Source organism: Mastacembelus armatus, chromosome 11, assembly GCF_900324485.2.
Source record: "Mastacembelus armatus chromosome 11, fMasArm1.2, whole genome shotgun sequence".
Classification (NCBI taxonomy): Eukaryota; Metazoa; Chordata; class Actinopteri; order Synbranchiformes; family Mastacembelidae; genus Mastacembelus; species Mastacembelus armatus.
The window spans coordinates 10,153,059-10,178,801 of NC_046643.1; the positions used below are offsets into that span (position 1 = coordinate 10,153,059).

At 41.8% G+C, this 25,743-nt stretch overlaps 1 protein-coding gene across 1 annotated transcript in view; it reads left to right on the forward strand.

Moving 5' to 3' along the window:
- The first annotated feature begins 631 nt into the window (after nucleotides 1-631).
- cdk6 (cyclin dependent kinase 6) overlaps nucleotides 632-25,743 on the forward strand; it is a 29,548-nt gene continuing 4,436 nt past the window's right edge. Inside the window, exons 1-5 of the mRNA XM_026300136.1 lie at nucleotides 632-840; nucleotides 1,757-2,101; nucleotides 5,470-5,605; nucleotides 9,954-10,121; nucleotides 20,247-20,356. Of these exons, the coding sequence (XP_026155921.1) occupies nucleotides 1,878-2,101; nucleotides 5,470-5,605; nucleotides 9,954-10,121; nucleotides 20,247-20,356 (638 nt within the window). The 5' untranslated portion in view covers nucleotides 632-840; nucleotides 1,757-1,877. The remainder of the gene's footprint in view (nucleotides 841-1,756; nucleotides 2,102-5,469; nucleotides 5,606-9,953; nucleotides 10,122-20,246; nucleotides 20,357-25,743) is intronic.

The following is a 25,743-nucleotide window of genomic DNA, read 5'->3' on the forward strand; positions in this document are numbered from 1 at the left end:
GCCGCTTGGTCGCCTCAGAAGCTGCTCGGTGGTTTCTGAGAGATAGATAGTGTGACCGTCCGTCCAGCAAGACTCCTCACCCTCCTCTCTCCCCTCCCCGATCCCCGCGGTGCTCCCGGTTTTGACACAGGAGACAAAACCCGCGGAGAGGACTATGAATGGTAAAGCACCGAGGAGGCCGAGGGAGAGCAAAAAGGAGGCGGTGTGCCTTTGTAGTCGGGGAGGAATGCGGAAATGTCCCGCTCCGTGTCAAACCTCTCTGAAGGGGGTCAGGCCACATTCAGCCGGCGTGGGAAAGCCAGGCAGAGACGGAGCTCACACAGGAGAGCGGGGCTGCGGTTGCATAGGCCCATCCGGGGATATATGGAGGAAAAAAAGAAGAAGAAAGAAATGAGAAAATCCAAAGAAGAGCGTGGATTTGGAGGGCTATATCACGCGTTTGTCTTTGTCCTATGACCCCCCTCCACCTTCACAACCCTACACCCCCCCCCCCCCCCACCACCACCACCACCACCACACACACACACACACAACAAAGAGTGTGTGTGTGCGCGCGCGTGTGTGTGTGAGAGAGAGAGAGAGTGAGAGAGAGAGTGTGTGTTTTCGTACAGCCCTCCTCCTCCTCCCCTGTTCGAGTGTCTCTGCCCTGGTTGGTGCAGTCTGAGGGATGGGGGGTTAGAGCCTGCACCGTCCGTCCGACTACCTGTGTGGCCCCCGCATGGAGGACAGCGGACAGAGATGCGTTTGATGCAGGACATTTTTATCCGACACACGAATGCTTCCTCAGCATTTTATCGGACATGCCGACGTTACGACATTTTATTGACAGCATAAAGCAAGGTAAACAGCACAAAGTATATTATAGCGTGTATATTCATGGGGGTGTATACAAATAATTAAAATATGAAAATGTCTTTATGAGGCTGAAAGTGCTGCTTTAAAATCAAATAACATTTTAACGCAACAAATGGGCATTTTCTTGACTTGTTCCAATTTATTCTAATTGCGCTATTTGGGTCCATGAACAATTATATTAGAAAAAATTAGAGGAAGCTCTCTCAGCTAATGGAAACACCTTGAAAACACCGCTCATGCGTTGTTTTACACATTTTGCAAGGGTTTGGGGCGCAAAAGGCGAGTTTTACAGTCTTTTTAAATGGACTGTTGCTGTAGGAAGTTCAGACAATGCAATCAGTAGACAGCCACGTGCTCACCAAGTTTGTGTCGCCCTCAAACAGAAACTTTGATCAAACGGGACGAGGAAATGAGTAAGCTGTTTATTTGGCTCGTTTCACACAAGCTTGCTGTGGAAAGGTTTTTTTTTGTTTGTTTTTGTTTTTTGTTTTGTTTTGTTTTTGCTCTGTTCATTGCGTGTTCTCTTTAAAAAAAACTCGTTTAATCTCCTTTAACTGAGTGAGACAGCCCACATGAACACAACCTCAACAGCACTGCAGTGTGGAGTGAATCACTGAAAGAGTCAGGCGTCTTATTTAATGCAAAACTTGCTTAGAAGGGGCGAAAGGTGGTTAATTTGAATTATTTTGAGATTATTTTGTGTTGGAGGTAGGAGGACATAGGTTGTTATGCGTAATAGGAGGAGGAGTGGACGTTGGGGACGCAACTCTTGCTCTTGTGTTGATAGTCGGAATGAAACATGATGACAGTCCTTTTATTGCCTACCTGGAGAACTTTTTTTTTTTTAACCAAATCTGACAAAGATGGTGTCTTCCCCCATCTGTGTCTCCTTGTCATCTAGGCATCGCGTGTGCCAACTTTTTTCTGTGAATATGCCTTTGTGAGAAACTCTCTGGCTCGCCACCCTCGCCGGGATTCCCCGCAATATTTTCAACAAGAGACGAGCACACACACACAAAAAAATGGACAAAGAGAGTATTAGTACTCAATATGAGCCTGTGGCCGAGATTGGAGAAGGCGCTTATGGGAAAGTGTACAAGGCGAGAGATTTGAAGAACGGGGGACGCTTTGTAGCCCTAAAAAGAGTTCGTGTCCAGACGGAGGAAGAGGGGATGCCTCTCTCCACCATCCGGGAGGTGGCGGTGCTGAGGCAGCTTGAAGCTTTTGAGCACCCCAATGTTGTCAGGTAAGGGAACAGGGAGAGGTGGGTACCCCCTTATGTGTGTGTGTTTTTTTCTAACCTGTGTGTGTGTGTGTGTGTGTGTTTCTGTGTAAAAGACAGTCTGAGAGAGAGAGAGATCTTGTGTATGAGATAGAGAAACACTCTACTTCCTTTTTAAAAGCATCTGGTGGCAAGCACACACACTGCCTCATATGACCTTTATGCCAGGCCTGTACTCACACTTGCACACTGCTTTTTGTAGCAGAAGTCCTTCTCTTTACTTGCTTTCTGCTGATGTTATAAAAAAATTAGTTACATAACAACTAACCAGTTGTTGACACTGTTATCTGACTGTAGGTGAACACCTGTCGGATTATAACTGCCTTCATTTGCACTGATGTATGTCCACATTGTTGCCTGTCTGGTTTGAAACTCCCCCATCTGTTCATGGTTATTGGTAACTTCATGCACATATCTGTGAAAAACAACAACTCCAGGCGGCTTTAAAAAATAAATCTGCTCTGCCTAAAAGATAGAATCCATCTGGACTGGCAGCTTTCTACCCCCCCCTTGTCCCCAAGACAGGACTCACAGGGTTAAATGGATCATCTTTTTAATTCATATGTTAATGCATAAAAGCTCGATAAAGAGACTGAGATCACAATGAGCATGTTCTAATGTAGGTAACATTAATGTAATAATGTAAAGGTAACATGCATCAGTAGTGGGCACCTGAGTGTTGAATGCACAACAGTTTATGATGTAGGTTGTTACATTAACTTTCATTAGATGATCATGTGACTGGTAAGTAAGTATCTGGTAAGTATCTGTGATTAAATATTCTAAACTCATTCTTCACTTTCTAGCTTTTTAATAACTTTCAACAAATGGAACTTGCTTGGATGTATTCACGTGAACAGGGAGAAGTGGACTCGACCTGCAACTGACATTGATTTTTATTATGTGATTGTTTTCTGATTATTTATATTGTCCAAAAAAAAAAAAAAACAAAAAAAAGTAAAAACATGTTTGCTTTGCTTGGTTAACACTGACAAACCAACAGATTTTCAGTTTAATGTAAGAAAGCTGAAGCCAAATGTTCATATTTAAAGCCTGCGGCCAGTCATTTTTAATTAGACGCTGTGAAAATGATTTATTTATTCAACTTTGAAAATCAAATTACAGCTTGTCTAAGAATGAAAATCAAAATTACAACAACCAATTACAAACACGTTGCTGGCTGGATGCATTTTATATATATTCCATGTTAGTGTGTGCCTGTTCTATGGGCTTTGACGGCTCCTGTGCAGAACACAAACACTTGCGCGGTTAATGTATGTCAGACTGGATTCACCGACTATAACCACTGTAAAAGCATATATCCCCGTTTTTAGAGTTACTACCCCTGTCTGGTCTGTACACAGAGGACACTTTCTTTCAGTTTTGTATTGAATTGTTCAGTCGGAGGTCAGTAGTCAGAAAGTGCGTCACATGTGGCCACTAGCCAAGGTCTGTCCTTGGTACTCGTTTTATTGTGGAATATTGAGTGCTTTGGGGTTGAAGGGGAAGTTCTAAATGGACATTTTAGAAACATGGCTAGTGCCCTTGTGCCTCTAACAATAATTCCCCAGCGTATCAATGAATAATGGAGGATAATGGTAATGGTTTTCTCTTAATGGATTCACAATGGAGTTTGTTCTCTCTGGAAGACAAATACGTCAGCAAATATTAAAGTTATCTTGGGTCAGTTTTATTCAGCGGTTAAATGGAGTTTGTTCACTATTGTGACAACGTGAATTTGGAGAATAGGCAGTAAATCAGTGCAAGAGTGCAAACCCTGAAGCTCAGCAAATCGTGAGAGGAACCTCGCTATCCTACAGGTTAGCTGACCAGCATTACCTAGCAGTTTACACCAGGAAGAGTGCATTGTGGGCTGCTTTCTGTGTGACTCTAGGCAACCCCTGGATGTTTGTAATGAGGCCCATTATTCATTCCATATGTTCAGCGTCTGCTGAGAGCCCCCATTGTAGCCTAACAATCGAGCTGTGAGGGCCATTTAACCCCAGTGCTTCAAGAAGAGGGTGTCCTCAGTGCTGTGACATCATACACAGTACTAATACCTTTAACAAACGGCCTCTCATTTAGGGTTTTGACTCCAACGTTTCCTGATTACAAGTGTGTTGGCATGGGTGCACGATGCCTCGTTGGATAGGAATGAAAGACTTTCCGGAGAAATTTAGTCACTTCTTTCCATGCTTCAATTTTAAATGGATTATGGAGATTAGCTAGTTTGAATTCTAGTAACACATGTCCTGAAATCGTTGATGTGACACTGGGTAAGATCATTATGAATTCGTACGTGTTTGGCATCTGCAAGTTAAACATAAGTCAGTGTAAAAATAATCACATAATAGGCGATGTAATTACAGTAACACATTACTTTGTAACGTGTATTATCCAGCAGAAAGTACTGACATGTGTCTGATTGAGATCCATCTAGACTCCCTTCTTCTGCTTTCGTGATGAAAGATGTTGGCTTTGCAGCAGCTCCATTCGACTTCCCATAGAGCATCAGGAGTTGTCATAGTGCTGGTTGAGGAATGTTGATTGTGGTCCCCCAGCTCTTTGCGGACAACATACTGGAGAGCTTTTTTGCAGCTTTTCACCATAGCCTGCAATGGCAGGTCTGCTGACATAATCTGGATTCTTGGCCTTAGTCGCCTAGTGAAACACAACCATAAACACTGCAGTCTGGTGTTTGATGGTCTTGAATCTTCAAAAGCCTTTTCTGAGTAACTTGAGACAGTGATATCAGTAGAGCCTTCTGCTGCAGGTTTCTGTAAGATAAAAATACCCCAGAGCAGACAGCCCAGACTCAGGTTCTTGACTGAATATTTATGCTTTAATGTCCAATATAGATTATGTTTTCCAGACCAACCACAAAACAGGCAGGATCAGCTCTCAGTTGTTGAGTTTTTATTGGAGGACCTAAGTGAACTTAGGTCTTTCTCAAAGAAAAACAAGTAATGTATAGCAGGAGACACATAAGTGCAACCGGTAACAGTTATCAAGGGCTACATACATGTATGTGTTTTAGTCTTGCCAATCATTATTAATTTCAATATTTACACTGAAATCACTGTTTTTTCCATTATATTTGAGTGTCCAAGGCCAGCATGGACTGTCATATAAAATGTACTTAAAACTAGAATGTCAATAGTTGTCAGAAATCTTAATTTGCTACCCACTAGAGTAAATTGAGTGATTTTAGACACAATCTGTTCCTAAGTAACATAATAATGTCCATATCCCTATTATGTTGCAGTATACTGAACACAGTGGACTCCTAAGTCAATTGTATTGATCTCCTCCACCTGTTCCTCTTGTTCCAGGTTGTTTGATGTGTGTACTGTCTCACGGACTGACAGAGAAACCAAACTCACTCTGGTCTTTGAGCATGTGGATCAGGACCTGACCACCTATCTTGAGAAGGCCCCTGATCCAGGAGTACCACCTGAGACCATCAAGGTAACCATCGCCAGTGTCAATCTGCCATTAACAAGGAAGACAAAACTTTTGAGTTTTTGATAATTATTGTAAGTGACATTTGTTTTCTTCGCTGTTAAAATAGTGAGAAATATTATTTTGAGTTTATATTTGAAATATAATAGAAGATATTTTCTAATCTGTGACTAGAGGACTGCGTGACCATTGCTGAGTGGCCCTGAGTGAGTTTATTTGGCCAGAGACATGGGGGGACTGAGCAGAGCTCCCTACTACATCAGAGGTGCTGGGCCATTTTGAAGGGCAGCACATGTGGCAGATGGGCTCGAAATTAGAGGCTCCCTGCCTTCTCTATTTCACTCTGCCATCATGCTCCAGCTTTACTACATATTGCAGATGGAGACAGTGAAAAGTGTGTGTGCATGTGTGAACACGTGTGTGTGTGTGTGTGTGTGTGTGTGTGTGAGAGAGAGAGAGAGAGAGAGAGAGAGAGAGAGAGAGAGAGAGAGAGAGAGAGAGCAGCTAGATTTAAAAATGCTCCCTTTGGGTTTAATAACTGAGATGCCAACAGTTTTATTTCATGGTCAGTCCTCTTTTGTGTCAACCATACTATTGAAGCTATAACACAATCAAATGCTCCAACACTATCAGTTACTCAAATGCATTAAATAAATCCACTGAGTGTCCATTTACACTTTGCCAAAAAGTAGGAAATTAAAGTGTCACCAGCTCCTGTCCTCTGTAACTGTTTTCTTTTATTTTAATGTTATCCACACATATCTCTTTATCACATTTCTCCCTAAGGTTAAGAAGTACATATTTATTTTTAGACGCTGGGGCTTCAGAGTCTAAAGTGTCGTGTTTGAAACAGAGAAGTTCTGGAAGCTACAGTATCTGTTGGTTTTCACCCTAGGGCTAGGTTTATGTGTGAAAGTTTTGTGTTGAACTGTAACGTTGGCGTGATGCTGTGCAAATGTAGACGAGTCAGGTAGATCTGACCTGAGGCTTTCCCAGGGTTTTTGCTGAAGTTGATACAGTATGTGGTATTGTAGTTGCTGTGGGTATCTGAAGTGATTATTTTCATGTGTTAGACCTCAAATATTGTGTTTCTACTGCAGTACTAAAACATCCATTTACATCTCGGTGCATAAAAGCAAAGACGTTACTTTTTACTGTTTGGTCTTTCAGTGTGGAACATTTTTGCACTGGGACTTTGTAATCATCCAACATGCATTTTTAGACTTTTCAGTTATGAAGACATATTGCTTCTCTTTGAAATGCAATTATAAACCTCAAGCTATTTTCTTGTTGATAATTTGAAACTCAATGATTGAAGTTTCTTGACTATGCTATTTAATCCATTTGTCAATCAACAGAAATGTTTGTTTTGACATTTTCCAATAAATGGCTGGTTCACTGATTGTACTCAAAAAATGAAGAAAAAAGAGGTGAAGATTCAAATTCTTCCTGTGTCACATATGCTTGCTTGTTGAATTTATTTTATAAAGTTACAAAAACGTTTGGACAAATCCCCCCCCCCCCCCCTGCAGTTCCAACGTTTCCCTGCAGTTTTGAATAGTTTGGGAGAGGTTTCTGAGGCTGTTCAACAATCTCCCAGGCATTTTGTTTGAAGCATCCTGATCCCGTACAGCACCCTTCCTTTTTTGCCTTCCACTAACATACATACAACTGGAGCCTTGAGGGGGTAAAAGGACAATGGTGGAGTGAGAGGGTGACACAGGCACCATCCCCACCATTTCTAGGACAGTGGATACTGCACAGAAGCCCCCAAAGTGCCCCCCCCCCAACCTAATTTGTCATTGGTATACCAGATGACACCAGATTATGGATCCGTAGCCAATAATCTAATCTAAACTTTAGCACACCTGTACCCATTAGATTAAAGGCTTACCCTTTTAATGCTGTCACCCTAGGATACCCTAAACCATGAAAAACAGTAAGTAACTAAGGACCCTACACTAAAAATACCAGGAATGCTTTTCCTAAAAATCCTATCTACCCCCCAGCACCAGACCCAGGTCCAGCCTGTCCACTTCAGCCCCCCACCCTCCACCACCCACTCAGCTCTACTCAGACTCAAGACCCACCACATGGTCATTGATGAAAGAGGCCCTCCTCCAAGAATCAAATGAGCTGGAAGGACATCAAGCAGCCAGGCTGCCCCAGCCTCAGAGCTCCTCAGCCAGGCCAATGCTTGGGTCTCACCCACCCTCCTCCACCGCCATCGTCCAAGCTTCTACAACTCCATTCTGTGGGCCCATAAAGGGGGAGGTTAATGAAGCATGGGGAGGGAATTACACTAACGCTAACTGGCAGATGTCTCATATTGTGCCTGGCTACAATAAACAATATGGCTGCCTCTGGCACATTTGCATTAGAAAAGGAGGTGCACTCGGAAAGCCATGTTTTGACTGCATCTTTCAGAAAGCTGACTACTACTTTCTTGGTTGTCCTGCGTTTTCAGGGTCAGATCTGTTGCCTTTTTGTGTGATTTTTGTGTCCTCCTGGCCAAGTTGTTTTGTTGGGCCTTTGGTTGAAGTGCTGCCATTTGAGGACAGTTATGTGTTAAACAAGTCTTAAGAGTCTCTTTGCTACTGGAATCACTCTTAAGTTTGGGTATGAACGAGATCACTTTTGAACTCTGTGTAACATGTGGTCTTAAACTTTGAGGTAGTATTAGATTTACTGTTTTATTTCCAAACCTGCAGATTTCCTACAGGTTATGCTGTTACTGAAGAGCTGTTAAACATAGCTGGAATATTTTTTGACACACTGAGGGAAATAAATATAGATGAGAGGATGGCATTCAGGCTGAGGGGCCAAGATTGTTTGTGCGTTTGTCCAAGAGTCACACTTCTGAGATAATTAGTGTTTACTAGGAAAAGCTGCTGAAAGGAAGCATGGTGAAATGGCTATTTAAAGCAGAGAGGAACTGATGGAGGGCCTATGTTATTGTGTCAGCCCCCTCCCCTCACACACACACACACACTGCTACCCTCCTTACTAGGTCATGGCTGGATGGAGATGTAAAAAGGAAGGTCTGTTTATGCATCCTGCCTTCCCTTGGTCTGAGGGCACACACACACACACACATACACACACACATGGAAATGTAGATGATGCTCATGTTGTGTTAACACAAACCTGGGGGGCGGGAGCATTGAATTTGTTTGTGTATACAAATGCACTCACATCGCGCCCCATCTCTCATCAGCACTGTGTGGGGCGCTCTGTCTCCTTCTCTGTGGTCAGTGCAGCAGCCTGCCCCACGCCGTTTGCTAATGTTTTCTGCTTGAGCGTACAGACCCCTTTGACTCACTCACCAGCTGGTCGGCCAGTGAATAATACGGTGGCCTCAGGCCCATGTCACTTGTGAGGTCTTGGTTAGAGCGTTTTGGGGGTGTGTGTATATAGGGAGTTTGTGTGTTTTGGAGGGAGGGTACAGGCTAGGATGCAACGTACCCAGAATTGCTGAACATTCACTTCTCATTCTATCGCTACATTGTCTCTGTCAACCACAGCTTATTTTCTGCTATGACTAAATGATTTAGTTATTAAATGTTTTAATTCGTTGCTATCTGTTTTTATAGCTTAAACTGAAAGACTGCTCCCTCAACTTCATTTGATCAAATGATCCACGTTGTAGTTCTGCCAAAACCACCTGGCCACAATTCTGTGTTATGACTTGCTATTTGTTTACAGGTACTAGACCTGTTTGAGAGTATTTCAGTTTGAAACGAACAAGTCTAAGCTGGTCTCAATATAGTTTATTCCTGCTCACTCTAGTTTACTTTTGTTAGTGTGTCATGGATGCTGTGCCGATGGCCATTTCTGAGGTCAGCTTTTGGGCATAAAAAGAGTGAGCGCCCATTAATTCAAGCAGGACAGCTGCTTAGTAACAGAGATCTATGCTTGTACAGAGTGGGGGCCTCTTTCTGCCTCTGTCATTTGTGTGTGTGTGTGTGTGTGTGTGTGTGTGTGTGTGTGTGTGTGTGTGTGTGTGTGTGTGTCAATTATCAAACATCTGCCACAGTCAACAAGAAAAGACACAGGCCTCCTCTAGTTAACTCCCTCCATACCACAATCCCCCAGCCTTTATACTTCTCACTGCAGGCTCTGGTCATTCAGGCCTTTTACTCCCTTGTTGCTGTAGAGGTGTGAGGCCATGAAGTCTGTATTTGACCTTTTGCAAGAAAAAATAAGGCAAACTGTTTAGTTATGCATTATGTTATGAATTTAATCATTTAGAGCCACATATGAAAAATAGTCAGACTGGTCTTTGCTTTATCATTTCCTTAAACATTGTCATGAAGCAAGTATCCTAAACATCATGATCATTGTTGTCTTACAGGATATGATGTACCAGCTGCTCCAGGGGTTGGACTTCCTGCATTCACACCGCGTGGTCCACCGTGACCTGAAGCCCCAGAATATTCTGGTCACCAGTGGAGGACAGATCAAACTGGCCGACTTCGGTCTAGCGCGCATCTATAGCTTCCAGATGGCACTCACCTCTGTGGTGAGTTATGTTGTTCATATTTCTACACACAGTAGGACTTAATCAATAGTTTCTTACAACAGAGTGGCTGAAAACAGATCCAAATGCTGCCTGTTTTGCAACCAGTCATCAGAGACTCAAAACTGGGTCACTGGATGTTTTAACTGTGTCATAGGCACAAATAGATTTAGTATTGTAAAATACTAGCAGAGTAGACAAGCACTTTGATAAAAAGAAACTTCACCTAGCCTCAGCATCTCTCAGTGTACTGCTTCTTTTATACTCTCAGGAAGGGTGGAGCTTTGACTTTATAATGAATAGATTGCTATACTGTAGTGTATACCTCTCCTAAAATGTGAACTCTGTGCTACAATATTTGTAAAACATATCTGTGCATACTTGTGTGTGCACATGCATGTTCTTATGCTGCTACAGACACATGCATGTGCACAGAGACAGACTGCCTTGAACGTCCCTCCCATCTCCAGAGAGTTAGATGAAAAGCGTCTAATGTGATGTAGCAGGCACTTACAGGGCATCAGTGGATAGTTCTGCAGCACTGTTCCAAAGATATGGTTGCTCTGATTGAAAGCCAAGGGCCCCGGTGGCCCATCTCAGGAATCCCTCAGTGTCTGTCGCAGACAAGGATGGAACAGACAGCCCTCCCCTCCCTGTGTCGGCACTTTGATGTCCAACTGTTGAGCTCTGACCTCTGATGACCAGATAACGTAGCGAGAGAGAGTCTGAAAGGAGTCTTTGGAGGAGTTTAGAAATAAGAAAAATAAGGACAGATTAGACTTTTAAGGTAGCCAGCTCAGTACCTCTGTGGCCTCTACGTATCAAAAGAGGGCTTTCTGATCTGCCTCGCTTTCACACGGATACATGCAAATATGCCTCTGAACTCCTACATTAACCTGACCAAACCCAACTTATCAAGATTGGATTTAAGCACAGATCTTCAAATATTGTTCAACTAAAGTGCCAACTAAAGCTGATATATAGACGGTATGTTTCACTAAATATTACAGCAATTGTAAAGTTTATTCAGATTTAGTTAGAAACAGTGATGAATTAAAAGGTATTTAGATTTGTATTAATTTAGAAATGTATTAATACTGATAGTGATTAACTCAAGTTATTAGCTGTTTCGACTGTTAAGACAGTAGTTATGGTATAGTACTGATCAGTATTTTGGAAAAGTCAGAATCTGATCAGTTTAGATTTTTTTTCAGGGTTTTTCTCTGAATAATGTGTAATTTCAGTCCATGCTACTTTGCTCAGTATTATCATTATCGGTAATTTTTATGATTAAAATAACTATTTCCTGTTCGAAAATGATTATTATGGTGGTTGATAATGCAACTCTGAGTAAGACATGCACCTAGCCATAAAATTTCCATAGCGTTATACAATATTTACTGTATGTGTGGTTTCACTGGAGGCTTGTCTCTGACTAGATCATTATGTGATTATGACTAGATGGGGGACACGATTTGTTGAGAGTAGAATACTTACTCAGAATTCATCTTCAGATATGAGTGACCGATATTCAGTCTCTGAAACTACTTGTGGATCACACAGACACTTAACATGAATCTTTTTGCACACATACTCGCACACATTTCCGTCCTCGGTTATACAGATTGTGCATATGTCTGTATCTGTGTGTGTATGTTTCTGTGTGTGTGTGTGTGTGTGTGTGTGTGTGAGAGTGAGTGAGAGAGAGAGAGAGAGAGAGAGAGAGCATGCATGTGCTGGAGCAGAGCACTGCAACGTGAGCAGGGATCTTCGGTTCCAGATGAATGTTCCTGTGTCTGGAATCCCCCTATCTGTCCAACACACACACGCACACACACCCTCACACACACACACACACACACACACACAATCTCCATTCATCCATTCAGTATTTCCTCTTGCTAATAAAAGCAGATAATCTACACTGTTTGCAGCACCCATATACACCAATACACACATTGTTTAAGAGGATCTTCCCCTTTGCCCAACAGACCAGCAGTTACTTATTTAGTCACCTAATGCCACCGTTACTGGCAGACAGATGGGGCTTTGGAGAACTGCTGTTGCTTAAGCGACAGTTCTCTCTCACTTTCAAAGTGATTCATTTAGGACTTCTAGAATGACAAGATGGCTGAAGTGAGCATTTGCATAAAGCCTTCAAAAAGAGTCCCTTGCTCCTCTAGGCACTTTCCAGGGCCACTAACTGTAAGTAGCACTTTTGTACTTTCTGCTGATGATTTACCAGCATTGCTTGAAGTTCTCTTTTTGTGATGAATTTGCTTTCTTACCAAGCAACATGCTAGGTCGTTAATGTGTTATTGACAAAAAAAATGTGGTCTGTGCATATGTATAAAAATGTGTGTGATGGTTGCATGTGACTGATGGCCCCCTCAGCATCATCCACACCCTCCTACAATGTTGCACATATTTTTCACCCTTCCAAAGGGCAAGAGTACGAGAGAGAGGGTGGGAGACCACCCATTGGGCTGATGCAGGGGTCCAGATCAGGCTGCCACTGGCAGCCCCTGGGGATCCGTTGCTTTGTTGATGGTTTTTTAATGACCCCAGTCTGACTACAGCCTCATTGTGCTACTCAGAGTGACAGGCAGATGGGAAAAGCTGATGGGGTTGTTTTTTTTTTTGTCCCATTTCTGCTAAACCACTTAGGAAAATCTGTTTAATTTGGTGTATGAATTTATAAAACACAAGCTAAATGTCTGCTGTGAAACATAAATTAGTTGTATAATATTGTTAAAACATTACTTATTAACCTGAAAATGCTTGTGAAAATTGGGCATTGATCAAAGGGGTAGTCCATAAACCCTGTTAGTCAGTGATATTGTTTCAGCATTTTGGCAAAACACACTAATAATTCACTTTTACAATCATGATTTGATGGCGGGTGAGCTGTTAAGCTTCTTGTCATTTCACAAATCCAAAGAGCCCAATAACATGTGAGATTTGACTCTTCACTGCGTGTATACTGGGAAATCTGCTGTCAATCAGGATCAAATCACAATGCGCTCTTCATACTAGAATCTACTAAAATCCTTCAGTCATGTTTATTGATGATTACATTTTATATATACTCACACAGATTGGTCACCAGTCTATCACTGTAGTATTGAATAGTAGTAGTAGTAGTTGCATAATAATTCATGAAACATCCATGTCATCCATACTAGTAGTTTAAATCCCAGTCTTATCCATAGCATAGGAGTTGTGAGCAGGTTTTAAGGAACTATTAGCTGATTGGATGGATTTAGTATAGCCCTTGATCTGGAAGTGACAGAGGAACAAAGGTTAAGACAGATTATGTTTTCAAAAGATAACCTCAAGCAACCTTAGCCTAGTGGTCTTGCCATTGTCACCATCCACACATTGCAAACCAAGGGCGACTGGATGGTCCTATGAAGCCCATTAGTTTTCACTCTTATGCATATCATGTGCATGCTGGTGCCAAATTGGATTTTGGATGGTTCAATGGGAATGCCACCAGACCTTTATGTTAGCACTGGTTAATCTGTAGTGTTTCCTTAGTTAAAAATCGAAAAAATCTGAGGGTCACCATAATTTACAGGAGGAAGTTTATTATTGTTGATTTTTTTGATTTGTCTTCCTCCTGAGTTTAAGTGAGGCTGTTATTGAGTTAGCTGATTTTTTGTCTCTTCAGGTCTCGTGATTTCAAGTTTTGTTGAGTGAATAAATTACTTCTATTCTTTCTTTTATATGATCAAATAAACCAATTATTATAACTCAGCTTCTTTTTTTTTTTTTGAATAGCGTTTGTGCAGTCACAGTCATAGTTTCCTGTAAACTCTTCTGTTGGACTGAAATTATTACCTGATCAAAGGTATTTTCCCAATTTTTCCCCTAGTTACATCTAGTTATAGCCCTCCCACTCTGCTTACTAGAATAAGACACTCGTATCTCAGATGACATTAAACAAATTGAAACCAGATTTCCTGCCTGCACTCAACGGCAGATGGGCCTTTACAATGCAAAGCTTTAAACAGAAGTCACTATTCAATTTTTCTTTTCATTGTGAAAGTGTTTCTCATTTGGGGACTTTGTTTGACTGAATACCAGTTGAAACCTGTGGATTAGAGTAAAGTATACATTGGTGTGTTCTCACTTAGGGCTTTACAATAATCCTATAGATACTTATAATAGATGTCAAACCACGTTTCTTGATAAAGGTTTATACAGCTTTTGGTTATTTAATATGAAAAATTGCATCTAAAATGAAGCATTTTTTATTAAACGAATATAAAATGACGATTTTCAGAAAATCTAATTGCAAAAGGTGACCTGGACATTCTTGATAACCTTTGGAGTATAATATACATAAGTACTAGTGTTAGTAGCACTAGTAGCATACTCTCTCTATATTCAGATACAAGACTGATGAAACTGAAATTTCTCAGCGATGACCAAGGATGAACTGAACAATTCATGTCTGTCAAGCTGTTCTTTTGCCAGACAGTGTGTTTCTACACTGGACACACTAAAAGAAAGACAGGCAGGCAGCAGCAGTGGGGAATGAGGTTGGGGGGGGGGTCTTGCACTGCACGCAGGAGAGCACGTGCAGCACACTCTGGGAATGTTTAGATATCTCCTCAAACAGCTCCGCATGGGAAAAAAAAGGAAAAGGCATCCTCTATGCTTTGACTGCAGCCGGCTTGAGCAAAGAAGCTGGCCTCAATATGACATAGGCAAACACACACACACAGTTCACACACATGTATGAACAAGGATATACTATGCATATTTAAGTCATATGCACACACACTGAAATGCGGACAATCACATCATCATCAGTCTTTGTACTTACATAGATCTGCACCTTCACATGCTCATTGCAGGGCTTTTTTTAGTTTTATTTATTTTTTCTTCAGCCACTCCTTATTAGTGTGTCCTCCTACACACACACTTCCCTGCTATTCACTGCATTAATTGTTGATGGTCTCAATGCTTCTGGTTGGGAAAAGGGAAAAGGCTGTGTGTGTGTTCATGTGTGTTTGGTGCATGTGCAAGGACATTAAAGGCTTGTCTGCAACAGCAAGAGAAAAAGGAGGAAAAAAGAGAAAAAATTACAGCATATATCAGGAATTTTCCAGCTAATGATGTGCGGATGTGGTAGCACTGGAGAGAGAGCCACTGACTGTGCTGTCTTTGTTTCGCTCGCTGAGGGCCCCACGCTGCATTCCTGTACACTGTGCATACTTTGGCAACAGTTGTAGTGCCCGTTTTTTCTGTTTTATTGTATACAGTTTGTGTGCTGCTCTTGCACTTTTCTTTCTCTCTCTCTCCCTTAGCCTCCATCTCAATCTACCACTCTCACCTCTCTCTTAAATCTTCTCCTTCCTTATTTCCTTGTCCCAGTGCACACTGTTGTTGTGACTGTAAATTGTCTTTTTTGCAGAACAAGAGAGAGGGAAAGTGAGGCAGGAGAGAAATAATGGTGTTTACAACATGGCTGGTCACTGGAGCTTTGAATGGGGCCTCTCTGGAGACACAACATTGTCTCAGCTCCACTGTACTCTCTGAATTCATAGCTTTGCTCCTTTTATTATAACATCCTCTCTGCTTCACCCATATAGCCTATGCCTATGCCTGCCTATGCACTCTAAAGCCATTTCCTCTGAGAATTACTTAGGACGACTTTAATTTGTGGTGAATTGCTTTCAGGAATGTAATCTCTAGCTCAAGCCTCAAGGCACAAGAGAGTTAAACCATTTACCTGAGCAGAGTAACTGTACTGCAAGTTAATACTTCCAATCACCATCTTATCGATTCACTTAAACACTATTCTGGTGCATCAAGAGTACTTGTCTGTGATTGTGCATGTGTGTAGATGGTATGTATCAGCGTGTGCAGTGGCGCTCTTTCATCCTAGGCTTCCTCAGTGAGAGGGAATGTAAACATGGGCCCACAGCCAAACTCCATCAGCCCCAGTAGCTCCAGTGCTGCCGCCTTAAGCCCTGCCCTCAGTCGTCGTCATGGCATCAGGTCATTCTGAAGGTCCACCTCGGAGAGTGACAGGAGGATAGTGGTGAGGAGTGAAGAACGTGGATCCGGAAAGCTCCATAATTTGCTCATAACAACAATAATTTTAGCTATTACAATTTGAGGTTTGTTTCTGTAATTTGGGCTGTCATTTCTAGGCTCATACACTCCTGTCTGTCAGTTACAGGCTACAGCCTGTAGGTGATTAGTATTGCATAGCTTAAATGCTTTAAAGAGGAGAAGAAAGTAGGTCAAATTGGAACTAAGGCTGAACTACCTGATAGTTCATTTATGTTTGGTTAATATGGGGCAATTGTTTAAAATCCACCTAGTCATGCGGCAGTCTGATCCATTGATCCAATGAAGAAACACCAGCTGCCTTTCGGAGGTACTGTCACATTGTCAACTCTAAACAGTATGGTGAATACGTTGTCTGATCACAGATGGGAATGACTGCCATAACTAAAGTAAGGCTCAAGTTGTAATAGGATGACATGATCTTTCAAACATGTAGCGCAACGTGGAGACAACCTGCAACAGGTACTCTTAGTCTCATGCACATACTTGCACAAAACACAAAAGAAACACCCACATGCTTGCATGCATGTGCTCCATTGTTCTACTCCTCTGCTGTACATGCACAGTGTGTTGGTGGCACAGGTCCGGATGTTGCTTGTCAGGCAGGCTTGGAGGTCCGGCCCAGGAGGTCTGGAGGTCCTCTGGGGCAGGAGAAGCCATTTCCTTTGCAAAACGGAGCCGGGAGCTGAGAGTAGCAGTGAGGGCTGTGAAGGGTGGTGGTGGTGGTGGCGGCAGCGGTGGTGGTGGTGGTGGTGATGAGGGGGAGGATGCTCTCAGCTGAAAGGAATTCCCAGAATGTTGTCCTTTTAATCTGGAGTCAGCTTTGCTGACTTTCTGTGTCTCTCAGTGAAACTTTTTTCCCTTTCTTAGTTTATCTGTCCTCCTCTGGCTTTTCTGTTACTACCAGATAGGCTGAGAGATGAATTGAAAATGCAAAGCAGCTGACTTAAGAGCAAAACAGTGTGTTATATAGTTGGTGGCTGACTCACTGCGCCTGCTTTTGAATGTCAAATAAACCATACATATGAGTCTATATAACTGATTTAATGCAGCCTGGGCAGAGGAGGGAGAGAGTGAGTAATGAAGGGACATGTGAAGCAGAACAGAGATTGACAAGGGTGAGAAAGAGAGGCAAAGGCAGAAGGAATGCAAACGTGGTCGGAAGAAGAGGAAGGGAAAGGGCAAAAAAAAAGCAACATTGCAATTGGGGAATGTCCTTTTTTCTTTTTACGGCAGTCTGTGTGTTGTTATAACCATTGCAGTGAGAACGGTTATCAAGTTGTATGTTTAGGCCATGACTCAGAGCATATTCTTCTGTGAGGGTAACAGTTTTGAGGTATTTTTTTTTAAAACATTTGAGTATTTATGGCAGTGTGAAACATGGCTATTGTAGGATCTCTAGCTGTTATATATGGAGTCCACGTCATACATGTATCCTTTATACACTTGAATTTACAGAAACAGGCATTTTGTAGACAAGGAATATGAGGTTACAGCATCGAGGAAGGATGTAGGGAGAAAAGGGTGAGGAGGAGTGCTGAGTGCTGACAGTACTGTTTGAACAGTTTGTTAGGGAATGAAAATAAAACACTGAATCTAAAGCTTGACACTTTTAGGTAAAATGAATAAGGACACTTATTGACAGATAATTATTTTGTACATAAACACATTAATAGTTGACGTGCTTGTGACTGGTGGTGCTCTAAATACTCACTAGAGTAATGTCTATTCATTTGTGACACCCAGTTAGTTTAGGTTTGAGTGTTAAAGAACTACAGCATGCTCCTTTAATGCAGAACAGAATGAAAGACTTGCCATAAATATACTTCTATAAAAATGGTGCACAACAGTACAAGTAGTGAGGGTGTAAAGATAAATAAACCATAACACTTCTTCCGCCGTGGCTGTGTAAGTGTGTGTGTGTGTGCATGTGTGATATATATGCCTTAATCTGCAGTTGTGGCCAGGTTTTCGAATAACTCTGTATTGCACTGGGGCGGATATACACTGAGCTTTCTGTGGTTCTTCCTAGAAGGCTCGACATGAGCATGTGCATTTATGTGTCGACTTTTTAAGTCTGCAGAGTCTCCATGCAGTAGACTCAACTCATATTCATTGCAGCCTGCAGCAAGAGTTACAGGAAGATGCCCAGTTGTCACAAATGCATCCATCTATCTTATAAAACCATAACCAGCAGTGCTGTCTTTGATTGGTCGAGAGAATGTGGGAGTATGTGCCCCAACTTGATATTAAGCTTGGCAATGTAGAGAACTGGAACTTAGAAAAATTTCTAAAAAAGAAAGCAACGCAATGCAAGCAGTGCAGGCTCAAGTTTTCCCATGTTAACAACCATCAATAGCAGTTGTTGTTTGACTAAATGGGCAGCTGAGCAACTTTCATTCATGCTTTTCTTTGAGGTTTCACCCTTCTAAAAAATCTTCAATGACCGAAACAGTCAGTCTGTTCACTCTCAGTGTATGTCTCATTTCTGGTCACGTGGCTCAGCCAACACATAGCCTCAACTTCCTCCCTGTTTCCACTGAAGCAGGAAGCAGGAGATGAGAAAGTATCACACATCTGCAGAGTGCAGCCCCCGGCTCTATTAATAGTGTCATTCAGTTCAGAAGAAAATATTGGACCAAACTTTTAATTCCTCTTCTTGGTGTCTGTTGACCACTGAAGTTTGCTTCAGATATCTATGCTACATCATGCTATAATTACAACTAAAGCCATTTGTCCATGCAACTCTTACTGCAGGGGCAGGAGGGTAATTAAAATTTCCTTGGAACTTAACTTTTGTTCTGGATGGTACTCGAGTTATTGGCAAATTACTGCAAGTAATTTAGAAATTCTTCAGATTTCAGTCTGGAACAAAGTGGTGGACCAGCAGACCAATGCTGTCGTACATGGACACACTGCATGCATGACAAAACACAACTTATCTAGGTAGATTTATTTATCGCATAAGCAAGGACCCAACACACTCTTTAATAGTTTATATTTGGCTATCATCATTTGAAGATTATTGCTGTCATAGCCATGAAAGCATGTGGATAACATCTAATCAGGGTGTCATTTTCTCTCTCTTTGCAGAGAGATATCTGGGTGACACTGCACTCTGTTTGCTTACAAACATGTGCCTGTGACTTGTAAGATCCTGATAAGCACTGTGCAGTGCCTGAAGCGAGAACTGCAGCCAAAAGCTGTTGGAAAAATCTGGAGTTTTAGGAAGGCACCTGGAACCAGTCCGCTCTCTTACTAGGGGTCATTGAGTTTTGTCTGGAGCCTTTCCCTACTGTAGCTGTTAACAATGCTGCTGCTTTCCTGCAGGCGAAGGCTACATGTATACACACACACACACAAACACACTGACACACACACACACACACACATTCTGCATTCCCAGAGTTGCAAGAATAAATTTGGAAACCATGCTTAGTATAAAGTGGCACAAAATGGCTGCCTTCATGACTCAGGTGGGTGCGGGGTTGCAAAGACAGGAAGCGTTTTTTTTTTTTTTTTTTTTTTTTTTTTTTTTTCTATTTTAGCAGGAGGAAGGGGTAGGGTGGGGTGGCTGATACCAGTTCAATTCAACCCTTTATCCTTTTACATATGTGTGACATCTTCCTCATTCAATCCAGTGGAACACTGGATTGTCCAGGGTAGCACACCATGTAAACACACATATACTGTACATGTAGGTACAATGTTGAGCAGTTCTGGCGGAGTCTTGTGAAAAGTGTGTGTGTGAGAGAGAGAGGGAGATGCAGGTACACTAAAAAATGGGAGCAAGGAGACATGTCCTGCCAGATATGATTTCATGTCTTATGTAAGCCTAAGATGGGGGCAGAGAAGCATTAACCCTTTATGTGAGCGTGTGTTTTGTTGTCAGGGACATTTATTTATTGTTACTAGCAGATAAAACGACACTGTAAGAAACTTCGAAAATATTTTTGCATATAAGTCTTTGCATGCACTGCACATTTACAGTAGACCATAATGTCTTAATGGATTTCTGTTGCGTGTGTGTGTGTGTTGCAGGTGGTGACACTGTGGTACAGAGCTCCCGAGGTACTGCTCCAGTCCAGTTATGCTACACCAGTGGACCTGTGGAGTGTTGGCTGCATCTTCGCTGAGATGTTTAGGAGAAGGTGAGGGACTCTTGAGTACACTTGACTGGAGATCTTGTCTTTGGAGATCATGATAGCCCAGCACACTGTTTTATACCGTTTCAATCTTGCTGATGTAGTTTAGTGCTTATTTCTTTGGAAGGGAGGAAGGACAGATAACTTGGTAGTAGAAGGGAGGGATTGTGTTAAAATAGGAGTCAAACACTTGTTCACTGGCCCAGAGATCTCACAAAATGAATTACAAGCACATCACAATTATTGCTGTTTAGCTATAAACATTTTTTTTACTTGAAGTTGTAAAATTTCCATTTTAAATCCCACATACAAACCTCTGGTTGGCACTAGACTTATTTAAATCAATGAACAAAATGAAGACGCGAGTCAGATCCTGAAAACAGGTTAACAATATTCACACACAAGTTAAAGCTGTAGCTGTTGCATCTTCACGTAGGCTTTCACAATAAAATCTTTTACACTTCAGCAATTGACTTGACAGGAAGAGATTTGTACAGCATATAATTTTAATGTGCAATTTGACACACACACCTCATTGACCTCCATCAGCACAAAATAGTTGATGACCTTAATGTGGTTTTGTGCATGAATCATAGTTACTTTACAGGTATACATTTTGTTTTTTGTTTCTTTTTTGTTTATTTGTTCACAATGAATTGCAGCACAGACCTGGATTGAGTTGGGTTTACACTGTTAAAATGGTTTTATGTAGAATATGAAGCAAACTAAAACCTTCAAACTCACTTGAACAACTTTTGCAGAATATAACTTACACCTGAATGCTATACATCTCTTTCAAGTTAACTTTAGTACACATCGCTGCAGTAATATCCACTTTGATTTAGTTAACCATCAGATGGTTGAGTTTAACTATGTGTTACTGGTGACACTGGTCCATTATATGCATTATGGGAGCCATTGGAGGTCATGCTGTGCCTCTTTTATGGACATGTTGACCACATTTACTGATTACAAGGATGTTCACATACTGTATATACACACATTCTTCTTCTTCTTCTTCTTTTCCTTTCGGCTGCGCCCTTCAGGGGTCACCACAGCGAATCATCCACCTCCATTCAACCCTATCCTCTGTATCCTCCTCACCCACACCAACTATCCTCATGTCCTCCTTCACTACTTCCAAGAACCTCCTCTTTGGTCTTCCTCTAGGCCTCCTTCCTGTCAGCTCTAACCTCAGCATCCTTTTACCAATGTATTCACTGTCCCTCCTCTGAACATGTCCAAACCATCTCAATCTGGCTTCCCTGGCTTTTTCTCCAAAACATCTAACATGAGCTGTCCCTCTGATGTCCTCATTCCTGATCCTATCCATCCTCGTCCCTCCCAGAGTGAACCTCAACATCTTCAGCTGTTCATATCCTTGTGACTCCATCAGCCATCCCTTCGTTCCCGTGAAGTGGCTTTACTATTTGCATGAATATTTATTTTAAAAAAGTGTTTGTCTGTGAAGAGACGCTCCAGATTTGTGATCAATTAAGTTGCCTTTCCCTTTTTTCCGAGTGTTGTCCACATTTTAACCATGTCTAAGACTGTTAGCGCCACACCTGAAATTTATGTTTGATGCTAAAAATCATTTTCTAACTCTCTGCGTGACCCATTTGCTCTTGTTTTTTTTTTAGATATACTGTGGAGAAAAATTAACTGCCATCATTACAGAATCAGTTATTTGGGTGTTTCTTAAACTTGTCATCTTTTCCTCAAATGGCACCTGTCAGATGTGTTGTGAGCAGTGAGAAATCACATTTCAGTTAGCTTATCAAGCCATTACAGTAGTGGCAGGCTGCCTGCTGTGGTTGCAGCATATAAGTAAGGCTTCTGCTTCTTGGTATAGGTATTTGTCAGTTTGTGGTCTAACGAACCTCACACACTGGATAGCCAAGCTAATAACGGATTATTTTTCTAAAAAAGGTTTAACTGCCAACTCATAAAAAAGAAAAAATCCAATTTTCCAGTTTATACGGATGAGTTTGGTCATTGCGGCCTCAGTCAAATGTTAATATTTGTGTGCTGTAATGTGTCCTCTAATGAGCAGTGAACTGGGATCTAGCCAGCATGTAGTGGTGTGCTCTGGAGTAGATAAGAACAGACTTTTTGAGGTAGGGCTCACTGCCAGGAGGAGCAGCCCTGCCTGTAATTTATGCATCTTTCCCCAACCGTCCTCACACGCCACCATGCACAACCACACACGACGACCCACGCTCTGCATGTGAGAATGTGTAGGTTCTAGCGGCAAAGGGTGACATGGGGTAAAACTCTGTGGTATACAGACAGATGACAGAAAAAGTAGCAGTTTAATGAAAGTGCATGCATCCTGTATGTCTCTTTCACGGTTTTATGAGTGTAAAAATGAAGCATATCTTATGTTCGTATAATATGCATTCACACTCACTAGGTGTTAATGGAGATTTTGGTTTAACATGTGAGATCCCACCAACAACAAAACACCAAATGATGGAATATGTTTTAAAAAAAAAGCTGAAGCTGCTCTGGCAGTTTGCAGTTGACCAACACCTTGTAAAGAGAGGTTGTCAGCTTTTCCTTTAAACTGTCAAGCTGAAGTGTATTTGATGTGTAAGCTATTTAATGTTTAACCATAACTAACAAATTTGTGACTATTTAACACAAGGAATGACCATAAAACAACATCTGTACGTGTATACAAAGTGCAGGAGAGCTCTGCCTCTGTTCAATACAGTGTCTCTTTAAAAGCAGGCCCAATCTAAGTCTGTTGGCAATCCTACCTTGTCTGATATCAGTGAGCAGTGTGTGTGTGTGTGTGTGTGTGTGTCTGGGTGTCTCTGTTGTCTGGGTTCGGGTACTTCTTCTCTCACCCTAACACAATAAGCTGTAAAAAGCTTTGGTGTGTGTGTCTTCACAATGTGGCACCTGTCCAACTTTGCCCTAAGGTGGAAGGCAAAGCAGAGCCCTTTGATGGCCATGAACACAACACACACACACACACACACACACTTGCTCTCACTCTTCTCTCTCTATGTCTGTCTCTCTCCCCCTCTCCATCTCTGCAGGTGATTAAGATGGCTTTTTAAAAGGCCACCTGTTAGAGATTAAAGGGCACCTGGGAGAAGCGGTGAAAGAAAACACAAGAACGAGGGATAGAGGGAAAATGAACAAGAGCTGATGAGAAAACACTGTTTGCTGATTTGCAGTTTTGTTGAATTGGAGATTATAATTGTTGACAGCTCAGGTACAGTGAAGCAGATATCCCCACTGCTGCTTTAATTGCCTTTCAGAGTGGTTGCTACCTGCTCTTTTCTGGGATTCATTGAATACATCAGCTTAGAAATCTTATCTACATAGTCAGTATATTGATCTTTTGTTGTTCAGAACATTTCCAATAATATTAATGAGTAGTTTCAATGATATATAGTACCTCGTAAAGAATGTCCAACATCTGGTTCCTTCTCAAATGAAAGGACTCCCTGTGTTTGGTTTGTTTTTATATTTTTGTGAATTAAAGGCCTCTTGACCTTGGCATGTCGGCCAGAAAGAGAAAGCAGTGTGAAGATGTCAACTTGGAACAGCTTTTTTCACAGTTTTCTCAACTATAGTATGTACAAGTTTCATCCTTATGCCAGAGCGTCGCTGAGAAGGGACAACCCCAATCTGCACACTCACCTCAATTTACAGGTCAGAAATGCGTAACTCCAACCTCAGAAGCATTTTTTCTTATGACTCATCAAACTTCAGAGGTTTTCCCCTAGAGTGCCCTCTTCTCCACTTTCATCATAAAATGTGCTGTTGTTTAAAAAAAAAAGAAACCTTTTCTTATTGAGAATAGTTGGGAACTGCTGTCAAAAGAATTTGAGCAAAGATCATACAAGTCCGCATCTGCATGGCTGGGATAGTGTCAGGGTGAGTCATGGTTTGAGTGAATGGGGCAGAGTGCGCCTGCTTGTTGACATTCCTCCAATCGAGAAGGTCTAATGCGTTGTGCTAATGGTCTAGGAGAGGCCCCACATCTGTGTTGACTTTCTCACCGTTTGGGACTCAATTGATCAATCTTCAACCTTGCATGCATGTGTACAATATGTGCTTTGTGCAAAAACAGATTTTAGATGTACAGTGCAGTCAAACTTGGCACAGACTCGTGTCCGGTTAGCACTGATTCAGGCATAAACACGTGAAGAAGCCACAGTGAAGCACACACATTATTTCTCTGCATTTCTCAGACGGATTGACGTTCTCACGTGCAAACATGCGCACACACATGCACATTCCAGGGGTTGTCTAAGTGGAATGTGGGACAGAGCTCTGTTGGCACTGAAGGAAGTGTGACTCAGTTGCCTGTCCCAACCCAGTCTCAGTCCTCCTTTCATTGCCATCCACTCATATGTGTGTGTGCATATGTATGTGCACGTGCAAAGCTCTGAGTGGGAAACAATCCATTTTGCGCGTGTGTGCATTTGTACACCCTTCTGTGTGTACTTGTCTGTGTTTGTGTAATGGTGCATTGGCACTCAGCTGTTGACTGTGTGCATGCCAGCGGCCAGCTGTATGTGAATCCAGTTGTCCCCCTTCTAACAAACCACTCCAGGTTTAAAAATGGACCTCTCGGAATTATCAGCCCTACTTGTTTTGGCATGATGACTTTGCTGTAGGTGAATTTTCTTTTTCTTTTGCAACAGTCAGAACTGGTTTGGTCTGATCATAAGTGGCTTTCAAACCTCAGTGCAGTGCTTATCTGAAAGTCAACTTTTTAAAGCTGCGGTGCAAGAGTCAAGAAACAAGAGACATCCATTAGTTAATGATACAATTTCTGAATAACTGAACGACACTCTGTATCTCAATTCTGCTTCCGAACTGAAGCATGTGACGGACTTACCGCCACTGTGAAAATGTTCAAATAACACTGTGTGACTAATATCTCTGTGTCTTAGTCGGTAGGAAAGTGTGGGTGTTCAACTATGCAAAGCTTCCTGCAGGAGGGGAAACACAGGGATCACACAGTGGCTGGCCAGTCTCTGCGGACTTTAGTTTAGTGGGGTGCACTTGCACTGTACTGAGGCCTGGTTACAGAGTGTGTGAACATAAGCTGAGCATCTCATATTGCATTTACATCTGCCCGTGACTGATCATCTGAAACAAAGATAATATAGCAAGAAAATAGTTTAAAGCTTGTGTCCTTTCAGTAGTGCCTTTCATACTTTTATTTTGAAACAAACATAAATTACTTGGAGAGACGATCATATTTAACCCAAAGTTTTCTCATTGATGTTAGGAGACAGTAATCTTTTGTCTTTTGACATTTCATTTCTTCTCAGAGAAGCTTCAGCAGGAAGGTCTAATTGCCATACTTCTTTCTCTGTTAGAATAATCTGACTTTCTTTCACACACATCTCCCTCCCACTTTC